The 20,608-nt window shown below is 47.5% G+C and overlaps 1 protein-coding gene across 1 annotated transcript in view; it reads right to left on the bottom strand.

Annotated features, from left to right (window-relative positions):
- Positions 1-20,608, bottom strand: part of FBRSL1 (fibrosin like 1) — a 560,052-nt gene that overhangs the window by 25,476 nt on the left and 513,968 nt on the right. The window contains exons 8-9 of the mRNA XM_075718432.1: positions 2,011-2,407; positions 190-443 (exon numbers count right to left, since the gene is read on the bottom strand). Of these exons, the coding sequence (XP_075574547.1) occupies positions 190-443; positions 2,011-2,407 (651 nt within the window). The remainder of the gene's footprint in view (positions 1-189; positions 444-2,010; positions 2,408-20,608) is intronic.

Raw genomic sequence — 20,608 nt, 5'->3', positions numbered from 1 at the left:
ATGATCTCTCATCTGGTAAAGCACGCCCGGGTCTCCTACCTGTTTCACGAGCACCCTCACAGTTCCAGCACGCACTGCCCGTGGAAGGGTCTGCGTCACTTTATTTTACCTGCCCACCAGCCAGCCCATCTCTCAACACCCTCCAGCGCATGCACGGCAGATCAGCCCTGGAAGAAGAAGGGAACCTACCCGCAGGGTGACCTGGTATCACGAGGCTGTTGGTAGGTAACGCTGGTGGAGGTGGCAGCGTGGGTGGGGTGGCGAACATGGCCGGATGGTGCTGGTGTTGGGTCTGCGATCTGAGAGAGAAGTGCGAGGTAGCAAGATTAGAGATGGAGAGGGGCAGAGCCGGGCCGGAGGAATGGTGCGGAGGAATCTGGGGAGAGAGAGGAAGGTGTTTCGGGAGGCTGATGCTTGTTGCGCTGCTAGCACTGCTGCTCCGGCTGCAGAGAGAAAAAGACGGGGGAAGAGGGGGGAGAGAGACAGAGACAGAAAGAGGGAGAGTGTGTTACAATACGAGACTGAAACAGTGCAAGGAATACACTACAGAAACAACACAACTACGAAACACCGATCTCCCCAAGCTTATGTGTTTGTTTTTCTTAATGGCAGCGGAGACAGTAACGAATCTTAATGAACTTCTCCAACGGGGCAGGACAGGGCTTGGGCTCTCCGGAGTGACATTTCCGCTGCTGCTTGAGCAAGTTACAACCCTCCGAGCTATCTGTGAGATGAAGGCTGCAGAGGCAGCTGGATTTTGCACCTTTATTTAGCCTCAGATGACCTTGCGGTGGCCACGTGCGTCCTTGTGATCGTACAACGCAATTACTCTAATTCCTCCTTCTGTTGCTCTGGGTGCACAGAGTTGCATAGTGCGAGTGACTCTGGGACCAAGTTGTATCTGCTGTGCATGCTGTGGAGTTATATTCACATACGCATGCAAACATGCGCCATGTTAATGATTTTTTCTCATAATAATTCTGTATTTTACATCTTCTTCTTCTTCTACGATTACTCCACTGCAAGTGATCTAGGTTTTGTGGGGTGCAAGGCACTATCACTGCAGCTATTACTTAGTGTAATTCCCACAACACCAATTATTTGTTGCAATCTAAACCTCTGAGGTATCTTGATAGTTTGACATATTATTAATCATTTATACTATGGTGGCATTTACAGGGTAAAACCACAACAGAGCTGAAGTATGCAGGATACCATGAAATACACATTAATGGCAGCCCTCTGTATTCATGTTCTGACCCTTGCGCAGCCAAATATTATGTTTTAAATCAGTTTTCTCATCTTGTTTAAACTAGCCTAGTTCTGGTTTGGGAGGCGAGGCATGTTTTCTGTACCAGCAAAAAGACTATACAGGTTCCAGCTGACTGGCTAAACGCTTTTCTCTAGAAATGTTTTATCCATACCATTTTCACCCATCCTACTTACTGGGTGGAGGCAATTTAAACAGTGAAGCTAAGCCTCCTGCTAGATGTGAACATGCCAGATTGAAGCAGATTTCTCAGCCTACACGGGAGCCCTGTTCTAAGGGACACAGCGTTTTCCGATATAGATATCCCTCTTTTGATGCTGGTGAACCAAAAAATTGCGATAACCACGAACAAACCTACTTCAATGGAAGTCTTTCTGAATATGAAACAAGGGAGTTGCTCAAACTCAAACCGCCTTAGATTTCTAAGGCAAGAACTAGCCAGCTCGGACAAGACAGCGCAAAACTCCACTGGAAACTGGACCTAAAGGAACTTTACCCCAGTCACACGTGCCTTTCTCCCAGGAAGGGAGCATTTATCACCATGTTTCAAATGCACTTATGCGCTGCTGCTGGAAAATCCAGCCTGTGGAGCCAGCACAGAAAGTCCAGTATCTCAAACATGGAGCATCTCACACAGACAGTAAGAGAGCTCCTGCCTCGCCTCCCAGCAATTTCCATCCTGTTGGAAACAAGCTTTAGCCCAGCGGTAGTGTGGAGATGACACGACCCCTTTTGCCTACCTGATATTATTGAGTCCGTTGTGGGCCACCTGGTGATGCACTTGGTAATTGAGAGGTGGAGGGATGTGACTCGGAGGCTGGGTCCGAAGCTCAGGTATTAACTGAGGCTGCGACTGCGGCCGAGGTTGAGGTTGTGACTGTGGCCGAGGCTGCGGCTGAGGCGTGAGCCTTGGTGGTGCTGGTGCTGAAATCACTGGCTCCTTCTTCAACAGTGGGCTTGCTCTGGCGCTCGACGTGGGCGCTGAGGAAGTAGAAGTCACAACGGCAGCTACTGGCTGGGGGCTGGGGATAGGCAGGGCGAAGGGCACGTCGGTGCTCAGTTCCCGGCTCCGCTCTAGCCCAGACACCTTTGGGACATTGGCTGCTTTTGCTTCTGGCTTGTCATTCAAGGTGGGACCTTACGGAGCAACGAGAAAAAGAACAAAGCGCATGCTGAAAGGTCTGTGTTTGTTTCTCTGCTTGGTAGAACATATGCCTGAGAAAAAACAAGTCATGTTTCAGCTCGTGGGAGCATCGTGGGAGCACTGCTGCTACAAGATGGATGTGTGTTTGTGTGTCTGTCCTTCCGCTGTCCTTGACTGGCCAGTACTTGTTAGCATGTGTGTAAGAGACTTAGCTGTCATTAAATGAACGCATACTACAAAGAACATATAGCTTTGTGACTTCCAGAGTCCCGAGGTTACGTACAGTAGGAGTGTGAATGCGTCTCAACTTACCGCTACAGTATTTCCTGCTCAATGTAAATGTTAAAGCTGATACTGAACTCACCAACACAAGCCTGATCATTAAGGCATTTCATTTTCTCAACGCTCTTTCAAGGTGATCTACGTTGTGTTCAGGCTCCGCTCCAGCTACAGCGCCCTGTGACCCAAGCGCTAATCGCTAATGGTGACCCCACCTGGCTTCTAGGGAGCAGGCGACCTGGGATCTTCGTGCAGCAAAGGATGGGACAGTTCTGCAGCGAAGCTGTGACATTGCCGTTCCCTGGCCACACACTTGTGTGGAAGAACAGAACAGAGAAGGCTGCAAAAATCCAGCCAGAAGTGCAGGGAGCACTCAAGTGTAGTCCCGCTCACCCTAAGCATTGCACACACCTGTATGCACAGCATGTCAAAACTATCAGGAATGCCGTGACCTTGCAAAATGCACCTACGGTGAGAATTCCATATGGAATTACTCCTGTGATGCCAAGTATTTCCTTTTTTCCAAATTAAGCTAAATGAAGCAGCCCAAAGGGTTAAAAGGCTGGAAAGGAAAACGGGAGGAGAGATACTTCAGATCAGGCAGTATCCAAAAGGTCAACGGCAACCGAGAGGACCAACATGAACGTGATTCAACTCCCACTGTAACTCCCTTTTCGACATGATCTGTGTATCCCTGAGTGCACATATACCCACAATTACAAGAAAAGCTGTTCATGGGTTACGAGAACCAGTGGTGTCCACGTGTTTCACATGCACACACGCCACTGTGCACACACAGCACTTCTGACTTTCAGGATACACGCTTTTGTTACCCACCAGAACGCGTTGGGGGCTGTGTGCATTTAGCTGGCTTGCAGACATGAAGAGATGCTACCTACACTCATTAACACGCTCCCAACACCCTCACAAACAAATTCCACCTTTGAAATTTCCCTGTCTCATCAAAGGACTGAGCCAGTTCCTGATGTAGGAGGTGTGGAAATAACACACAACACACCCCGCGAGCTAATTCTGGCCACGCAGACGCTCCAACCAGGCGTTCGCGAACGCCACAGTCCCCAGTGCCGCCGCTTCGACGACTGGAGCACCGCCACGCCGGCACTGCACGGGAGGAGCGCAGCGATGAATCAGAGCCTGCAGCACACCGGCTCGCTTTCTCTACAGAAAATGCCCACGTAGCGATGGCACCTCCTTCCTTGACATAAGAGGCAGTTTCCCGCACTGCTGCTGGCTCTGCTTGCGCTCTCACCATTGCAGCCATTCCCTTCATCAATCAACCAATCGATCAATCACTACATGTATATAAATTCAGAATGTGGAAAGAGAACGCATGGAAACATATGAACTATATTCATCAGCTGAAGAGGTCTGAGGACTTGTGGCCTCAAACCCACAAATAACAGGAACAGAAACCTTTCCAAACACCAGCGCTTTGGCTGGCAGCAAGTATGATCAACCCTGTACTTTCCAGCACCTTATGCATCTTTACAGGCTTGACACAATGTCTGGAGGTCCTAAATTATTCCCTACAACAGGCTAACTCTCGTTTCAGTGAATTTCTTTTTCAAATATGAGTTCATGCACCACAGGTGCCCTGGTTTTGAGAGGTAACTAGACTTGGTTCCAGCGTTAACTAGAATGACAAAGAATTTATTTCTAAAATCAAATTCTCATCGCTCTTGCGCACCATTATTTTTTATAATGCCACCTATGTTTGTCAATTTTCCGCAAATTTTATTACTAACAGTTGAAAAATTGTCATTGACTACTCAAAGGCAGGGGTCCCCACACTGTGCATTTCGGAGGAAGTGTATTCACAGCTGCAGATCCCACTGTTTTTCAGGAGCTACCCATTAAAAGCAATTGGGATTCATTCCTGACCATAGGTTTCCTGAGAGCCTATTAGCTCTTTGCATCCAACAGGCCTCCTCCTACAGAGTTAAACTTCATATTGTGTAATTATAGGCAATGCAGACTAATGGTGTATATTCAAAACACACAGGCACCACAAAAGTTAGTTGAGTAAAAAGTCAATTAGATCCAAAACAAATCAATAAAGTCCCGCATTAAAAGCAGCTGTTTGACCAGTTTTATGTACAACTATCGATTCCCTGTGGTTTCAGCATTAGTTCTCATTTGCAATTTCTCAAAGCTCGTGCTCCCTTGCTGACTGAATTGACCAGCCAGCCTGGTTGTATTAGTTAGTACCAGGAGTACATGACTAATTTCTGCTGCCAACTTGCATCTCTCGGCTTGCAGTACTGAAATGTTTTTGTGTGTCATTCTTGACAAAAATGAAAATACCCAGATGCTTTTTTCCCCTCCCTCTCTGGAAAAGCTACAGGCATGAGTGTGAGTATCTCCTCTCCTTTTGTAGCCACACTGAGCAAAAGCAGAGGCACTGAGAAGGAAAAGATATGGCGTGAATTCATGGGCAAGTGTGGAGAAGCACGTGAGAGACGGCAAAATCCCCACGCCCTCCCAGCCACCACACAGGAAGGACGGTGGGCGAATCCTGCTGTTTTGGTGACTTTGCTCTTTCCCCTTCTGATGGCTGTGAGGCAGTACAAGAGGGAGCAGCTGCTTCATGTGGCTGACTTGAGGTTGAACTGCAATGGGCAAAGGAAAGGGAACCACACGCGATCAAAGGCAGGACAAACCATGGAGAGAAATGACAGGAAGACGGCGACGCCAGGCACTGGGACATGCCTGATGTTTGGAAGTCAAACCTTCTGAAAAGGACACTTTTCTCACATGTAGGTGTTTCACTTAGAGTCTCTGGTAAAATAGATTTGGACAAAATGGCAAGCAGATGCCCGAATGGAAATACATCTCATGCACGTCTCACTACTCTAGAAGACACAAACGGCACTTGTAAGCAAAGACTTAAGACGCTTCCCTTCAGCTACGTCCACGGAGTGCCATCCCGTGACTTACTCGCACTCCGACACTGAAGAACACACACATGTCCTGGTTTCTTTCTTTCCTTTCACGCTCTTCTACCAACACTTAATTCTACCTGTTCAGTGCCTGTTTCTAATACCCAGTCACTAGCTAACCATACTCCGGAGGTCTCCAGAAACCTGACAATTTCGAGGCCGTTTTCCCTGTGTAACCAAAGAAACAATGAATTTTGAAGGCTGTAATTACCTGGTTTCTTAGGTACTTCACAAGATCTTTATCATGACACCTATCACAAAAATCTAAATTCAAGACTTTCCTCTCCATTCACATGAAATTCTCTGTGCTACCTTCCCCAAAACCCCTCAGAAAGTTCATTTTAATGATTTTGACGAGAGATGTTGCCCATTCTGATCAGGATCTCAAACTCTGTCGTTTCTCTGTAGAATGCTCGAACGTCCCTCCTAAGAGAACTACACTCTTGTATGCCCAAGTTCTTTCCAATCGACCGGGCTGACTGCTGGTCACACATGGAAATATCCCAAGGAAAGAAACCAAATATTCCCTTTCGCGCAAGCTGGCTCAGGTTTCATCGAGATCCTTTCAGAAATTTCTGTACTTTGGCTCCTAACCTAGTCCTTCTGAGCAGATGCACCCACGGAGCTGAGCACAACTGCCCCAACCAAAGCACAGACCCACCAGACCACACCACAACGTTCTAGAGGCAAAAATGTGTTTATTTTTACCAAGTCCTAGAGTAATTTTCATGCTTAATGATAACAGGCTGAGCCAATTTGCCTAAGACTTGACAGTCAGCTCCAATAATTCACCCTTAATTAAACCTGAACGCATGTCAGTTCAGCTCGTCCCTTCACAGGAAATCTGACATTTGCAATGATTCATGTTTCAGCCATGCTATGGGAAGGCTGGATCACATCTGCCATTCTCCACCATGCAGAGCGCTACCCCTTTTCAGCTTGCCAACTTTGTTTATTTTCTAACCAAACACTTTGGACTTCTTCCATTGAGAGGTTTTCTTAAATGAACAGACAGTGAAACACGTCTTGATCTCACAGGGATGAATGATGACTGAGTGTGAGAGACAGGGATGAAAGGACTGAAACTGCTCTAACAAGAAAAATAACAACAACCTGGGATTAGTAATTCTTGCCTCCTTGATCAACTGATTTGTCATCTGGAGTGCTGCAAAGTTTCAGCCTCGCTGTGTCTTGGGCTACATCCCGTTCCAATTTAACCTCGTAAAGATGAAAACTCTTAACAACTTTTAAAAGCATAGAGAGCTTTAGCTATGGCTGCTGGAAATCTGGAGGAGCAAGAGCTGAAGTTTAAGGGAAACCCCAAAGTCAGCTACGGTTGAATTTGCTGCAAAAAGTGTTTCAGCAGGAGCTACCTGAACCTGAAAGACCATCAGCATGGCTCCAATATGAAACTTGAGTGAATTCAAAATCTGTGATTGGAATAAACATGCGCTGCCCATCCCCATGGCTGCGCAGGGTGACATGCTTGCCAGCGTGTAACGACACAGCATCGCAGGCTAAATACAATACAGAGAGTCCCAGACACAAATTAAACCTTTCTGTTACAGGAATTTGCTTTCAAGCTGATTAAGAGTAGCTCAAGTGCAAGGGATTAAACATGTAAAGACTGCTTTGAGAACTCCAATAAGCAGTTACTGTGTTATACAAACAGTACTTAGGGCAGCAGCAGTTCCAGCCCTGCCTCTTGCTCTTTGCAAGCTGCTGGTTGCTGCTGAAAGGGGACTGTCAACACACATACAATGTGATTGGAAATAATCTAATCTTGCTTGCATGCCTTTCCTTTGTCTCTAGAAAAAAAGAAAAGTGGAGTCATTCAGACGTCTTTCTGCAGTCTCCCTCGTTGTATTCAAACAGCAAGGGTGATGGGGTGATGTGAGAAACAAATTCCTCTCCTACATCCATCAATGACATCTTTACCAATGGCAATTTCCCAAGAAACACAACCACCACCATCTGCAGCCTATCTATCCACCCTGTACACATCCTTGAAAACAGACATAGGCCAGGCTGGCTATGATGAACCCTGCTCTGTATTCCAATTCCAGCAAGAAACGCTGCAAAAGCATCACTGCAGGAATTGCAGGCACATATGTGGCAAGAAGCGGAGTATTTCAGAGTTGGTTGATGAGTCCCAGAGATGAGGTTTGAACCATCGGCACGGGGAACGAGTACAGAAGAGCATGATTTTACAGCAGTAGGTCAAACCAAAGAAATAACTAACAGAGAGTACTCAATGAACTTCAGCATTTTTTTTTTTTTAAATTGAGGTTTTACACTGCTGCATAATGTATTTTGGATACACAACATATATAAGCACAAGAGAGAATACAGCATTTTGCATTGGCAATGATAGCACTGACACCGGCAGAGTGCTTACAAGTGAAAATGAATATTTAAGTGCTAATTCTTTATCGTCAGCTGGCTTTTGCTTTTATATGGATGGCTTTTTCATTGCGTTTTAGGAGGGTAGCACTATTTACGACATCAGACGATTAGCTTAGTCTGCAAAGGTAGGGCAAGCAAAGCTACAACGCAGAAGCTATCCAACATACGGGGCACCAAGTTCCTCCACCCATTTTAATGCAAATCAGCTTAAGATAATGAATAAAGACTTGGGACTTGCACGTAAAACCACTGTCTGGAAGGCTCCGTGGAATTTAATGTGAACCATTTTTAACATTATTGCAAAGCAAAGGCCAAATTTCCATCACGACAGCGGCGTACTGCACACGTGAGGTCGTGTGAAAATCCGTTCTTCTGTGACATGGGCTCTTCAGAACATCACAAGCCTCTGGTGGATTTTCCACAAATAACGGCAGTGTTTTCTCGCAGAGGAAAGCAAGCCGAGCGTAAGCACGAACCCTCATGCCTGCCTTCGCAGCCGTGCCGCCGAGCGCAGCCGCCTGCGCGCGGGGAGCGGGGTCTTTGTTCGCGGCGCTGCTCCCCGAGACCGAGCGCCGCCGCCGCGGCTTCTGGTGGGAAGCTCCCTCCGCAACCCGGTCTGGATTCGGCCCCTATCGCTCGGTTCATTTGTACAGAGCTGTCTGTCACGTCAAATCGCCTTGCCGCAATCTGAACCACCCTCCCAACAGCTGCCACTATCAATTACTCTCCCTGACAGCCTTGACTATCAGGAAGAGAACTGGAGCGAGCACTTGCCAGTTCTAATAAACTGTGTTGCCCAAGTCATTTAACCTGCTAGATTGCTGTATGCCGGGGCTGTAACAAGCCTTCAGCTTTTCAACCTAGAAGAAAGCAACAGTGGCAAAAAGCTGTCAGCTCGGTCCGCAGAATTAACTTCCAAGGGTGTCTCCCTGCCGCCTCCCCCCAGCTTTCTGAAGCACCCAAGTTTAAAAGTAAAATATCTTCAAGTCATTTTCATAATGTCACGACGAGGAAAGCATCTGACATTTGTAACATGAAGCCAATGACTCCCCAGAGCGAAGGGTTGACGTGCTCCACAATTTTTGTGTTGGGGCGCACCTGAGCAGAGCACGCTCCTCTCTCCTCCTGCACCCGCACGGGCGCGTCCCGTGGGCGCTCCCCACGTGCCCGCGTATCCGTCACCACCGCCCCCGCGATGCCGGTGCAGCCCAGGCCTTCAGGATGCCCTGAGCACCTCCAAGCTCTGCACCCACCACTCCAGCCCGCTCCTTACGCTCTCGGTACAGCTACACTTTCTCACCCAATTGAAAACCCAAGCGTGGCCAATTTACATTTACTCTGGTACTTTCAGGACTGGTAGGAGAGATTTCCTAAAGAAACATTTATTTAAAATCGAAACACTTCCATCCAGATCCGTGTTTTCAGTTTGCGGCTCATGTATATATCAAGATGTCTGTGAATGTTAATCAGAAAGAAAAGGTCTATCGTCATTAGGATTAATTTGCCATATAGGAACCTGCACTTCCACTGGAAAGCTTATTGGACTCTGCAAATCAAAAAGAAGATTCAGAACCACTATGCTAAATGCTTTCCTTAGCCAGCTCCGTAGATAAGAGCCTTTGTTGCAATCTTGCAGCGCAGATTTCACCCCCTCGCCTAGAAACTGAGAGCAAAAGCATTAAGACCGATGGACTTGACGCCGATTTGCTGCTTTATGGTTCTTTAATGGGATGTTTTATTCCTAGAGATTTGGGAGCTTTCCATGGTCTATCCAGGCATGTTAGCTGTAAGCATGCATGACGACACTCCAAAGCTGCAGGAGCTGAATGAAAATGGGTGCCAAACACAAGGATTGGGGCCAGAGCATAAAGAAGAAGGATCACCATTCAAATCCCCCCAAATAAGTCACACTGCATTTTCCTAGCGATGCTGCTTCTGGCAACGTTTCAATGCAAAGCTGAAACTGGATTTGCAGCTAAAGCACCTACTGTGGACGCTGGCATTGTAATGAGATTGAAAGTTTCATACAGGCTTTTAATCTAGGGCTATAATGGTGGATCAAACGCTGCGGGGTTAAATCTCTTCAGCGCTGCTCCTAAGCAGATGCCGGATGCCGAAAAACCAGTGACGTAGGAGCCACTCTATTGCCCTGGCCGCAAAATGTTACTGAAGTGTCTTGTAGGTACTTACTGAAGGTGTTTATGTCTTGTTTTGTTCTGGGTTTGTTATGTGCGATGGCATATTGTACACCTCATCTGAGTGACAGACAAGCAACAAGGTAAATAAGCTATTGGAAAGACAACCGCCCCCCAAACATAGGAAAGCGAGCAAGCACAGACACTCGGCTCCAGAGGTAAGCTTTTATCCAGCCAAACCTGCTATATACCGAGGAATCTCAGGATTTTAGTTAGTCAAACAAGGGCAAATAATAAACCATCAACTACTACATTACAGGAGAAAACGTACTACTTCTGCTGTTTGGAATCCATATCGACTCCCATCTAGCCTGCGAGTGAGTTATTAATCACTCCAATTAAATCATGAACACAGGTCTTTACGCTGAAATTGAACCCCCACCAGTAGATCTATAACTCAAACCTCCAAGAGCAATTACTGCTCAGCATAATAGAGCAGCTCGTTACAGAGCGCTCCATGCAGACCACAATTCTCTGTCATATCTTTCACAAGCAGTGCAAACAAACTGGGGGAAAAAAGATTTTATAACTATTATTTTCAAAATAAACAGACATCTGCTTAGAGTTACCTAATCTCTCTCACATCACAGAGGCAGATCTGCCAAGGTCACATTGGAGACATGATTACATTTTTTCACAATTTGTTATTCTAGCAAAGCCCTGATAAGATTGAACTATTGAAGTTCACACTCTGGTTTAATTTCAAGAGGTTAAATGCCAAATCCTTTTCTTATTGCTACAAGGAAGGGATCTGCCAGGCTGCATAATACCCTGTGTGGGCTAAGACAACAATTTTGTTTCATCTGCACAGTCTTATGAAGGTTTTGACTTTTTTTTTTTTTTTATAAAATGACATCAGAGAACTCCAAACTCCCAAAGAATCATTTAAAGTAAAATCAGAGAGTGAGACTGTTCCGGAGGAGTGCAAATGACCTTTCAGACCTTCCAGCCTGGAGAAGTTAAGTCAATGGCTGGCTGAGAAAGCACACTCGCTAACCAAAACCAGAAAAAGGCAAGAAAGAACATTCTCAAACACCAGATCATCTCTGCTGGGACCAGGAGATGATTACCCTAACCAGCCAAGCGTACGCAGGGTCACGGAAATTCCCATCTCTGCCTTGGAAGATAACTGATGCTCGTCCTGATGCAAGGAAAAGAGGAACTGTCCGTGCCCAGGCTCTCTGAGTGCCGCCGTACCGCTCAGCTCCCACGTCCTTTCCAGGTGAGAGCCATATTTCTGCAAGCATCCTTGCTTCTGATGGGCCGGCCCCTTCAAGCAGGCCCCCGAGTGCCATCCATCATCCTTCATTAGGGAAGCTATTGGCAGCCAATTAAGTGGTGATGGACCCGCGCCATTGAAGCTAATCAAGATGAGTTCATACCGTACCCTTCAGGCCGCAGGCACTGGCTCCTGCCTACGAGGGGTGTCACGTTCCTGCTTCTTCCCCTCATCGGCTCACTGCTGGATTATGTTGAAACAGCCTTGGCCAAGGCTCAGCGCACGCATGGAAAAATGACACATCAGGCAACGCACGAGAACAAGCAGGTAGAGGGGCTGCACTACCGCTGGGATCTCACCGTGGCGTTCCACCACCAGACACACAGCCAGCTTTTACAGAAGGGAGGGAGGGAGAGAGATTATCTATTCCTCACTGCCGTAGAGGCAGAAAGAGCCCAGAGGACAGTTTTCTTCCTCCCTAAAGGTCAGAGATTGTAACTGGAGTTCCAAAGACCAAATCATGTTGTGATCTCTCTTCTGGAATGTGGTACGTGCTACGCCTGTGAACTACGGCAGCTCAAAAACCAACATCTTACACCCATCTCCTCAAAGAGAACTCATCTCTGCTCTCTAGAAGACCATGTGCATCAAATTCTGTGCTACTGGTTGGCTTTCCAAACGTTGTTACTGGAAACACAGAGGCACACAACAGACCCTTTAACACACACATTCAAATTCAGCCCCTAGATAGGCGCATATGGATACAAACTGGCTTTTCAGGGCATAAACCAAAATTTTAAAGGGAAAGAATCCTCTTTCATTTTCACCCCTTCCTGAGTCTATAGATAAGGATACAAAGAATCACGTCTCTCTGCTTAAATCAATGAGTGAGCATGACTTAGAGCAGAGAACTGGTCGTAACTGTGTGTGGGATCCCCTCTCCCCAGAACTCAAAGGCCAAGCTGCACACGTTCTATGAGGCTCCTAATTGACACCATTCAAAACCACTGATCTTCAATGCAGAACAGCAAGGGGATCCCGATTTGCTTGAAACCAGCTGTGATGGACCTGGCCCCCTCAGTTCCAAGCATGAAGGCCATCAAACTTCAGTTAACGCCCACAAGAGTGAAGAGTGTTTCAGCCAAGGCTACTGCAGGTTCAGCTAGTGGCAGATCCCGTTTCATGGAAATAATCATAGAATCACAGAATCGTTTAGGTTGGAAAAGCCCTTTAACATCATCCAGTCCAACCATTAACCTCACACTACCAAGTCCACCACTAAACCAATTAAGGGGAGAGTAATAATTAATGTCATGTTTCCTGGCTTGGTGTCTGGATTGTTTTTTAGTGAAAGTAAAACTAGGAATCACTAAGGTTGGAAAGGCCCTCTAAGATCATCAGTCCAACCATCAACCCAACACCCCCATGCCCACTAAACCATGTCCCAAAGTGCCACCTCTGCCCATTTTTTGAACCCCTCCAGGGATGGGGACTCCCCTACCTCTCTGGGCAGCCTGTTCCAATGCTTGACCGCTCTTTCCATGAAGAAATTTCTCCTAATATCCAACCTAAACCTCCCCTGATGCAACTTGAGGCCATTTCCTCTCGCCTATCGCTGGTTACTTGGGAGAAGACCCAACGCCCACCTCACTGCACCCTCCTGTCAGGCAGCTGAATGGTGGCATCAAGCCGGCTACGCAGCCCAGGAAGCCAGTGAACATCATCTACAGGACCAGGCGAGCAGGATGTGCAGGAAACACGGCTGCAGAGTGAACTTGTGGCTCTGGTGTAGAGGACTGAAGATGCCGTGGAAGGAAGTTCACCTGCAGAGCTGTACTAAAGCTAAGGAGCCACAAAACCTGCCCATTCCCCACACGCTTTGTGCCTACCAGACCCACGTTTCAGCACATCGTACTTTGTTTAGGAGGCTCTGTGCTAAACTCTGCCATTTAAATTTTCCAGAATAACAAAGATGGCAGTAATAATTTCTAATGGATTTAAGTCTGCAGCGGTCTTTGCTAGGTGTCAGAAGACTGCAGAAAAAGACCTGTTTTGCCTGTGTGCAATCAGTAGCTGAAGTGCCAAAGCTGCTTTTCTGGCCCAGGAAAGTCAGAACTGAAAGATATAAAAGGGTGGCAAGCAGAACTGTTTGGAAACCGTCTCAGTAACTTGACTAACTTCCATACCTGATGTTATGGCTGGAGTTGTGAGAATGGAAAGTTCTGCTGCAAGGCGACTTGGTCTCTGCTAAAAAGGAACTGAAAGGAGTGACTGACCAGGCACAAATTAGCAAAATCCTGTCTTGCCCTCACAGTTCAGCAACTGCTGTCACATTAGCGCTAACATGCTTATAATTTGGGAAAATGACGCTCGAGATCCAGCGCTTGTCAAGTGGGGCCAGCGCTTTCCAACCAGCAGCTCCCCACACCCTGCAGCCTCCCACCGCCCTCCCTCCCCGCTCCCCGGCACAGAGGCACCTTCCAGGCAGACCCCTCCCTTAGATTTAGCAGCGGCACATTAGGACGTTAGAACAACACCTTTCGCTGTTACCAAACTGCCTCCATTTTGCTGGCAGTTATGCAGTAGCACCTCTTTCCATTAACTTCGTTGCGAGTCTAGGGTCAAGATGAAGAAAAACGGGAAGAATTTTCCTGCAGGCTCAGGAGCAATAAGGTCTCCCACCTCACTCCTATTTGCATGGTCAAAATCCAGCTCTGGAGTTGCTGGACTGGCATCTTAAGAAAAATTGAGATATTGAAATTAACAGACTGAATACACTCAACAACATTTCAAGTTGCATCATGGCTAATTAAAATATTTTAAGGGACAAGCTGCAAGTTGTTAATCAGGGAACATTTACTTGAATGGTGTGTGCCCTTTGGATTTGGTCCCTATGGCAACCAAATACTCACTCCAAAAGGATGCGCTGGAAGAAGCATGTCAGGAGCTGCCTCGACGTTTTAATTCACAGAGTGAGCAATGAATAAATACAGCTACTGACAAGCACAGCACAGGCAAAAAAGGTTTGTAAACAGCATTAGGAGGCCGCAGATGGCCTTTTGCTTTTTAAGACTGAAAAAGTCCACTCTTCCCTTAAAGACACCCACTATAAAGATCAAGGAAACTGGACTGTGTTGCACATGGGGTGTTGAATCACATGTATTAGCTACTGCTGATAAAAGCTTTACAATAGAGGAGCTTTTCTTCAGTGTCTAACTTCTCAATCCTTGAGAGATTGTGACTGTGTTTTCACTCCCCATATTGGAAGATGTTGCATCAAAATCTTCAGAAGTATCTTTTCCGTCTCACCTGGCTCAACAGGAGACAAACTTTGAGAATGCAACAGCATGTGAAGGGCAGCTTCGCAGCATGTTTAAGAAGGAAAATGTGAAGGACAATTGGCTTTTCCTTCCAAACAGGAAGAGTGCCTTGGTATGCAATAAGGAAAAGAAAAGAATACTTCACTGCACTGCAGAAGGCAAACTCCTTCAGCATGATCTCAGAGTGTGGGAAATGCAGCTGCGAAGCTCCTTCCAGCTTTCTGCGTTGACGAAGTGCGAATGCTTCAATGGGCAGTAGAAATTTTGGAAATACTTCGGTGCCAGATATGCTTGAGGATAATGCAAGATTTGGCATCTAGTAAGACCTAACAGAGGAACGTTGTGTTGTGTGTTGCAATATTAATGAAAAGGGACTCTTGAATCTCTTCTTGCATGAGGGTTTATGACCGTGCAAAGAAATCTTACAAGGCTGGAGAGTGCTGGACGGTGTGAGGCTGCCTGGACTGCCGCGATGCCAGCCTGAATGTGGAAAAAGCCTCAAACAATAGCTCGAGAATTGTAAACCCAAATGCTTGCTCTACTCTCCTCTTCCCACTGACTCCTCGGAGTCCCTCTACACGCGCAGTGGTGGCCCTGCAATGACTCCAAGGTGTAAGCACGACCATTTCTACAAGGCTGCTGGATGGGAGCGGTACCTTCAGCTGCAGGTTGCCAAGGCCATGGAAGACACTTGTGATTGTGACACGCATGAGGACTACTCACTGTAGTGAGGGACAGGCATTCAGTAGAGCATTCACTGCCCTACTAACTGATGTTATTTGGCTTTCTTGGTGACAGGGGTTCGCTGGGAGCCCTGGCAGCACACAGCTCCGTCCTGTCCCATTTCCCAGGCAGAGGCACAACTCTCCCAATCCCCACGTTACCCGCTGAGCTGGAACCGGGCAGGCACTGCCACAGCACTAACCTCCGTCGTAGGCAGCGAGCAAGTACAGACTCAGACATCTGTAAGGATAATCACAGGAATTGTTTCATACAGAACTGCTGCACATTTTTATTTCAGTATTGGGTGAAAGAAGGAGACAAGTATCTGGGCTTAGCCTGCGGATACTTTTCCAAGACAGTAATTGCTGCATAATTCATGTTCTTGTTTTCACATGTTTGCCCTGTGTACCAACAATCCTACTGAATTCACTCTAAGTTTTTCCTTCAAGTCCTCTCCATGTCACAGTTTTTCCAGACAGCAGAAACACAAACAAGCAGAAGCCCAGCGCTAAGCAGCAACTCAGGTTTGGCAAATTCCTGTAATAACAGATTCTTGCAAATTAGGAGGGGAAAGTGGGGTCCAAGCTAATTCCTGAGAGTTTCCACTCCACGTTAGCATAGCAGACAACATTTTTCACTCATTATATCTGTATTTCCCTGCAAGCGGTTCTCTGTGCAGAACTGAGCCTTCGGATCTATGCAAAGCCACCTGCTCCCCATCAGCTCCAGATCACACCGGCTGGAGGAGTGCTGCCCTCTACATGAGGCAAGGCTCATAAATAGTAAGTTTTTGTGACCGATAGGAAATCTCAGCACAGTCAGAAGCAATTTATAGCTTCCGCACCAAAGAGGCTCACCAAGAAGAGGTAGCGATGATGCAAGCCCTCAACTCAGCCTTGCAGCAATGGGCTGAGGCACCTTTGCTCACATTAAACTAACTGGAGATCACATACTACATCCTTGCATGGAGGAGATTCCTTCTTTTAAGAAACGCATTTGTTCTAATGGACCCAAAATGGTTAATCGATCTGACGACGACAAATGAAATGCCTCATATCCCAACGGGCAGTATCCAAGTTCTGGTGCCACCGGTTTTGGTTTTGAGGACACAATATGGTTTTGTTTTTGAGGACAACACTCCAAACTGCCAGCAGTTAGTTTCAGGGAACCACCTCCTCCCACATTAACATATTCATTTGCAAAATCTATCACATATGTTGCGTGCAAACTGGCTGAGAGTGTGATTCAGCTCTGACAGCATGACAGCCTCTAGCCCAAATATCTGAAAGTAATAAAATCCACACCATCCTCCTGATTCCTCATGCTAACAGTGACCTATATTTACTTTGCACTATCAGTAGTGGGGAACCTACACAGAGACGTAACCACAATTACAGGCAAAACGGAAGGGCCATCAGTTTTTAACATATTTCCATTTTAGCTTCCTCCTCCCTTGGCCTGAAGTAAGGACACCAATCCTAAATCTAGCATTTTGCCTTTCCGCTCATTTTCTGCTCTAACAAGAAGGGAAAGGGGGAGCCCTGTTCAACTCTCAGATGCAGTTGTAACAAGGACCGCAGATGAAGCTGGAGGACCACGGGCCCTCACGCCAGAGCCACGCGGGACTGGGACGCTGCGTCGCAGAAGAGAACAAACCTGTCCGGCTGGGCCGTGGTGCACGTGACGCCGCACAGCATCCTCATCCCTCTGCCCTGCCTTCTTACTTTCCCGGCCAGATCCATTTTGGTGTTCTTGGGTATCTAACCAAATTGCGACAGCACCTCTTCGTCTTATGCAGAGGCATGTGCTTGTTCCCAGAAGATAGGAAACAGCACCGCTGGTCCATGCCGGGGTTGTGGACCTCGCAGTGGGATAATTGTCACATGGAAAAGGCAGGCAATAGTGGTTTTGTTACAGGCTATGCTCATGGCTAATGGAAATGACTGGGCTATCACACCCTACCTTATGATCATTCCACAGACAGAAATTAGGCCAGGAGGGACAGAGCACCCATTATTTCATATACAGACACGGGAAGCAAGGAAAATTATGGAATAACCCCTTGCAGGCAGTAGGTGTTCCTGTGTTTTTAAAAAAACCTCTCCCCAGCCTTTTGTTCTGCGGGCAGGCTGGCTCAGAGCCGGGCTGTTCCCACAGATGCTGCGCTCCCCAGCGCTGCCAGGCTGCCGGAGGCGCGGAGCAGCTGCCCCGAACGCGCACGCCTCTTCCCACCGATTCATTAAAACCAAAGCCAGATTTCCCTTACGCTAGGTGCTGCAGGTTTCTGAAAAATCCCACCATCTTCTAAGATCAAACACAACCAAGAGTGGCAGGAAGGAAGCAAGGATATTCCCTGTCATGAAAGGAGGAAAAAGGCACCGAGGGAGCAGTTGGCCTCTCCGATGCCACAGCACATCTCCGGGGACCAAAGCTGTGCTGCATCCACAAGATAAATCCACCTTCTCGCCCCCTTCCCACAGCAGCACAGAACAACTCCCCCGTTACCAGTGCTGCATGCCGGTAAAGGTCTCGCTTTTCTTCCTCGTGTAAGGCATTTCCCACCCCTTCATTTTATAAATTACCAGAACAGACATTTAAATGTTCAAGAGTAATCTGAACAGAGTATTCATGCCTTGGGCATTTTTATGCTCTACAAGGAGAGAAACAAAAGGGCCTCATTTAATACCTCCCTACAGCATTCCCTGTTCCTGCTCCTCCCTTGTGAATCTCCAAAGGCAAACTCTCAGCGGTTCAAGGTTCCTGCAATACCCCAGCCCTCCCCTCTCCCTTTTTAAGAGCAAGACGGGCTTTTAAAGCAAACCTCGCTGGCTGACTGGAACAGGTGGCGGGAATCCTTTAAAGCAGAGAAAAATCATTTGTAACTAATAAAAAAAGAAGAAAACTCTGATTCCCGTGGTTTTATTAAGCACCCGCGGGAGTCGTCGGGACGGCAGGCACATCTGCCGCTTCTGTGTGCTTCGGTGGCTGCCTCGGCACCCCAGCGCCGGAGCCGCGGGACGGAGAGGATGCACGGCCTCTGCGCGCCGGCACCCTCCGCCTCCCGGGATGCCAAGGAGTGGGGCGGCTCTGCCTGCTTTCTGGGGGGTTTTGCAAACGCTGTATCAGTCCCAGAGCCTGATGGGCCAGGCTGGGGGCTCAGCCTGTCTTCTGCCGTGGATTTTGAGATCTAGCTTTACAAAACCAGCAGAAGCCTCTAACTTCTCCAACTTACAGAAACCTTCCAATGTCTGAACAGAGTTTTGCGCTAGATCAAAAAGCTGGACTTGCAAAACCTTCCTTGGGGCTTTGCTTTTATTCTTTAACAAAACCCTCCCCTACAATAACTTTCTGATCCTCAGTCTCGGAGAGAAACGTCACAATGTACTGCGGCTAACAATATACCTTCAACTCTTGCCTTACAGTTGACATGTGAAGAAGTCGAACTGGGAAAGGACCCCCGGGGCACGGTTGGCAAAAGCTGGGTTTGCTGCGTGGCACTTTGAGACAGCAGCTCTCCTAGAGGGCAGGGAAAGAGCTGCAGCCCCAGGACAGCAGCTCGCTCCCCACCTCCCCTCTCCAGCCCTGCCATCCGCCCTTCTTCTTCCCTTATCGTCAAAACTGAAGAAGGGAGAGGTGACAAGCTGGAAAGGCATGGCCAAGGCTCGAGGGCGAGAATTCAAAGCACCCCTGCTGCGCTCCCAAGTGCTGTTATGGCTGCTCCCTGTGTGCAGGGAATTAAGATATGGTTTCCAACCCAGCTACGAGCAAAGGTGGCAGAGGAATAGATGTGCTTTCTGCAGAGACCTCGGGTACTGCTCCTTTTCTGTACTAGTTGGCAAGCACAAGGTACAGAAACATCCATGGCTAAGAGCAAATGCTGGAATCCAGGTTTATCTGGATGTGATCTAAGGGCCGCTGCGCTGTGATGTGGCCAATGCAGTTGTTTGTTCAAGAGTTAAAAGGAAGGGATATTTCTTCCTATGGAGGAAGACCAGGAAATTAAACCTGGACTTGACTCAGATCTCCCTCCTTTCTCATATGGGTTTCTCTCCACAGAGAGGGGGTGGCGGTGGGCTTGAATATTCTCCAAACGTGACCTCCCTTTCCCCCACAAGTAATTTATAGAGAAAAAGGCCCGAAGTCCCTGCAGTCTTCTACAGATATGCCACATTCCGGGTTTCTCCCTGCTTCTCTGTTTCTCTGTACCAATTCTGACTGTTTGCAACCTGCACTGAAGTCATTTCAGGATGCACGTGCCCACCCCTCCCCACGCACAGGAGCTGATGTCTGCGTGCATGTTTGGTGACACGCTACCGCTGAACAGCCTTTCAGCAGCCAGTCCCACAGCAGTGCCAGAAAGTCTATTTAGTTTGTAAGTCTACAAAACCTGGCATGCGCCTTTACACAGCCCGAAACACCACTGCGGTATTTACATCTCTTCCGAAGGACCACAGAAGCATTTATCGCTATATGGTCAAGCTCTGCTAGCCACATACCAGCGCCGGTGTCCTGGAGAAGGAATGTATCGCAAACAAGCACCCACCTCAAGTACCTCTGGGGTATTCAGCACGTCGTGGCTGCGCTGAACTAGTTTCTGACCAGAAAAGAGAACGCTTTCTTCAATCATGCTGTAGAAATGTTTTCCTTACAGCCAAACTTCAGAAATATTCACCACCCAGTATTGAGGTTGGTTTTTCCAAGAGCTAGGCATCATAAAGTAGCCACGTGTTTAAACAAGAGGTCATTATCCACCAGCTCTGGGGTTCAGTGCAAGCTTCTAAGCAAAGAACAATTTGAAAATAGAGCTGTTAAAGCACTAAGAGTAATTTAGTTTAAGTTTCTGTTTTACTGATTTTTCTGGCTAAGATTCATAGGGCTATCAAATTAGCATCTGGCTATCTCCTTGAGGGGAGTAAAGTCAATAATCTAACAGGCCCATTTCATTTCTCTTTACTGCCGCAGTCGTGTGACTTCATCGATCCTCAGGCCGGAAAGCAAAGGACCCAAGGACGATGTCCTACAGCAGATGCCGAGCCCCCGTTTCGTGTGCCATACAGCACAGTCCGCTCCTGAGTTGAGACACAGCAATCGG

This window comes from Pelecanus crispus, chromosome 11 (assembly GCF_030463565.1).
Source record: "Pelecanus crispus isolate bPelCri1 chromosome 11, bPelCri1.pri, whole genome shotgun sequence".
NCBI classification, from domain to species: domain Eukaryota; kingdom Metazoa; phylum Chordata; class Aves; order Pelecaniformes; family Pelecanidae; genus Pelecanus; species Pelecanus crispus.
Note: the sequence above shows the minus strand (reverse complement) of the source record. Positions and strands in the feature narration are given on the sequence as shown.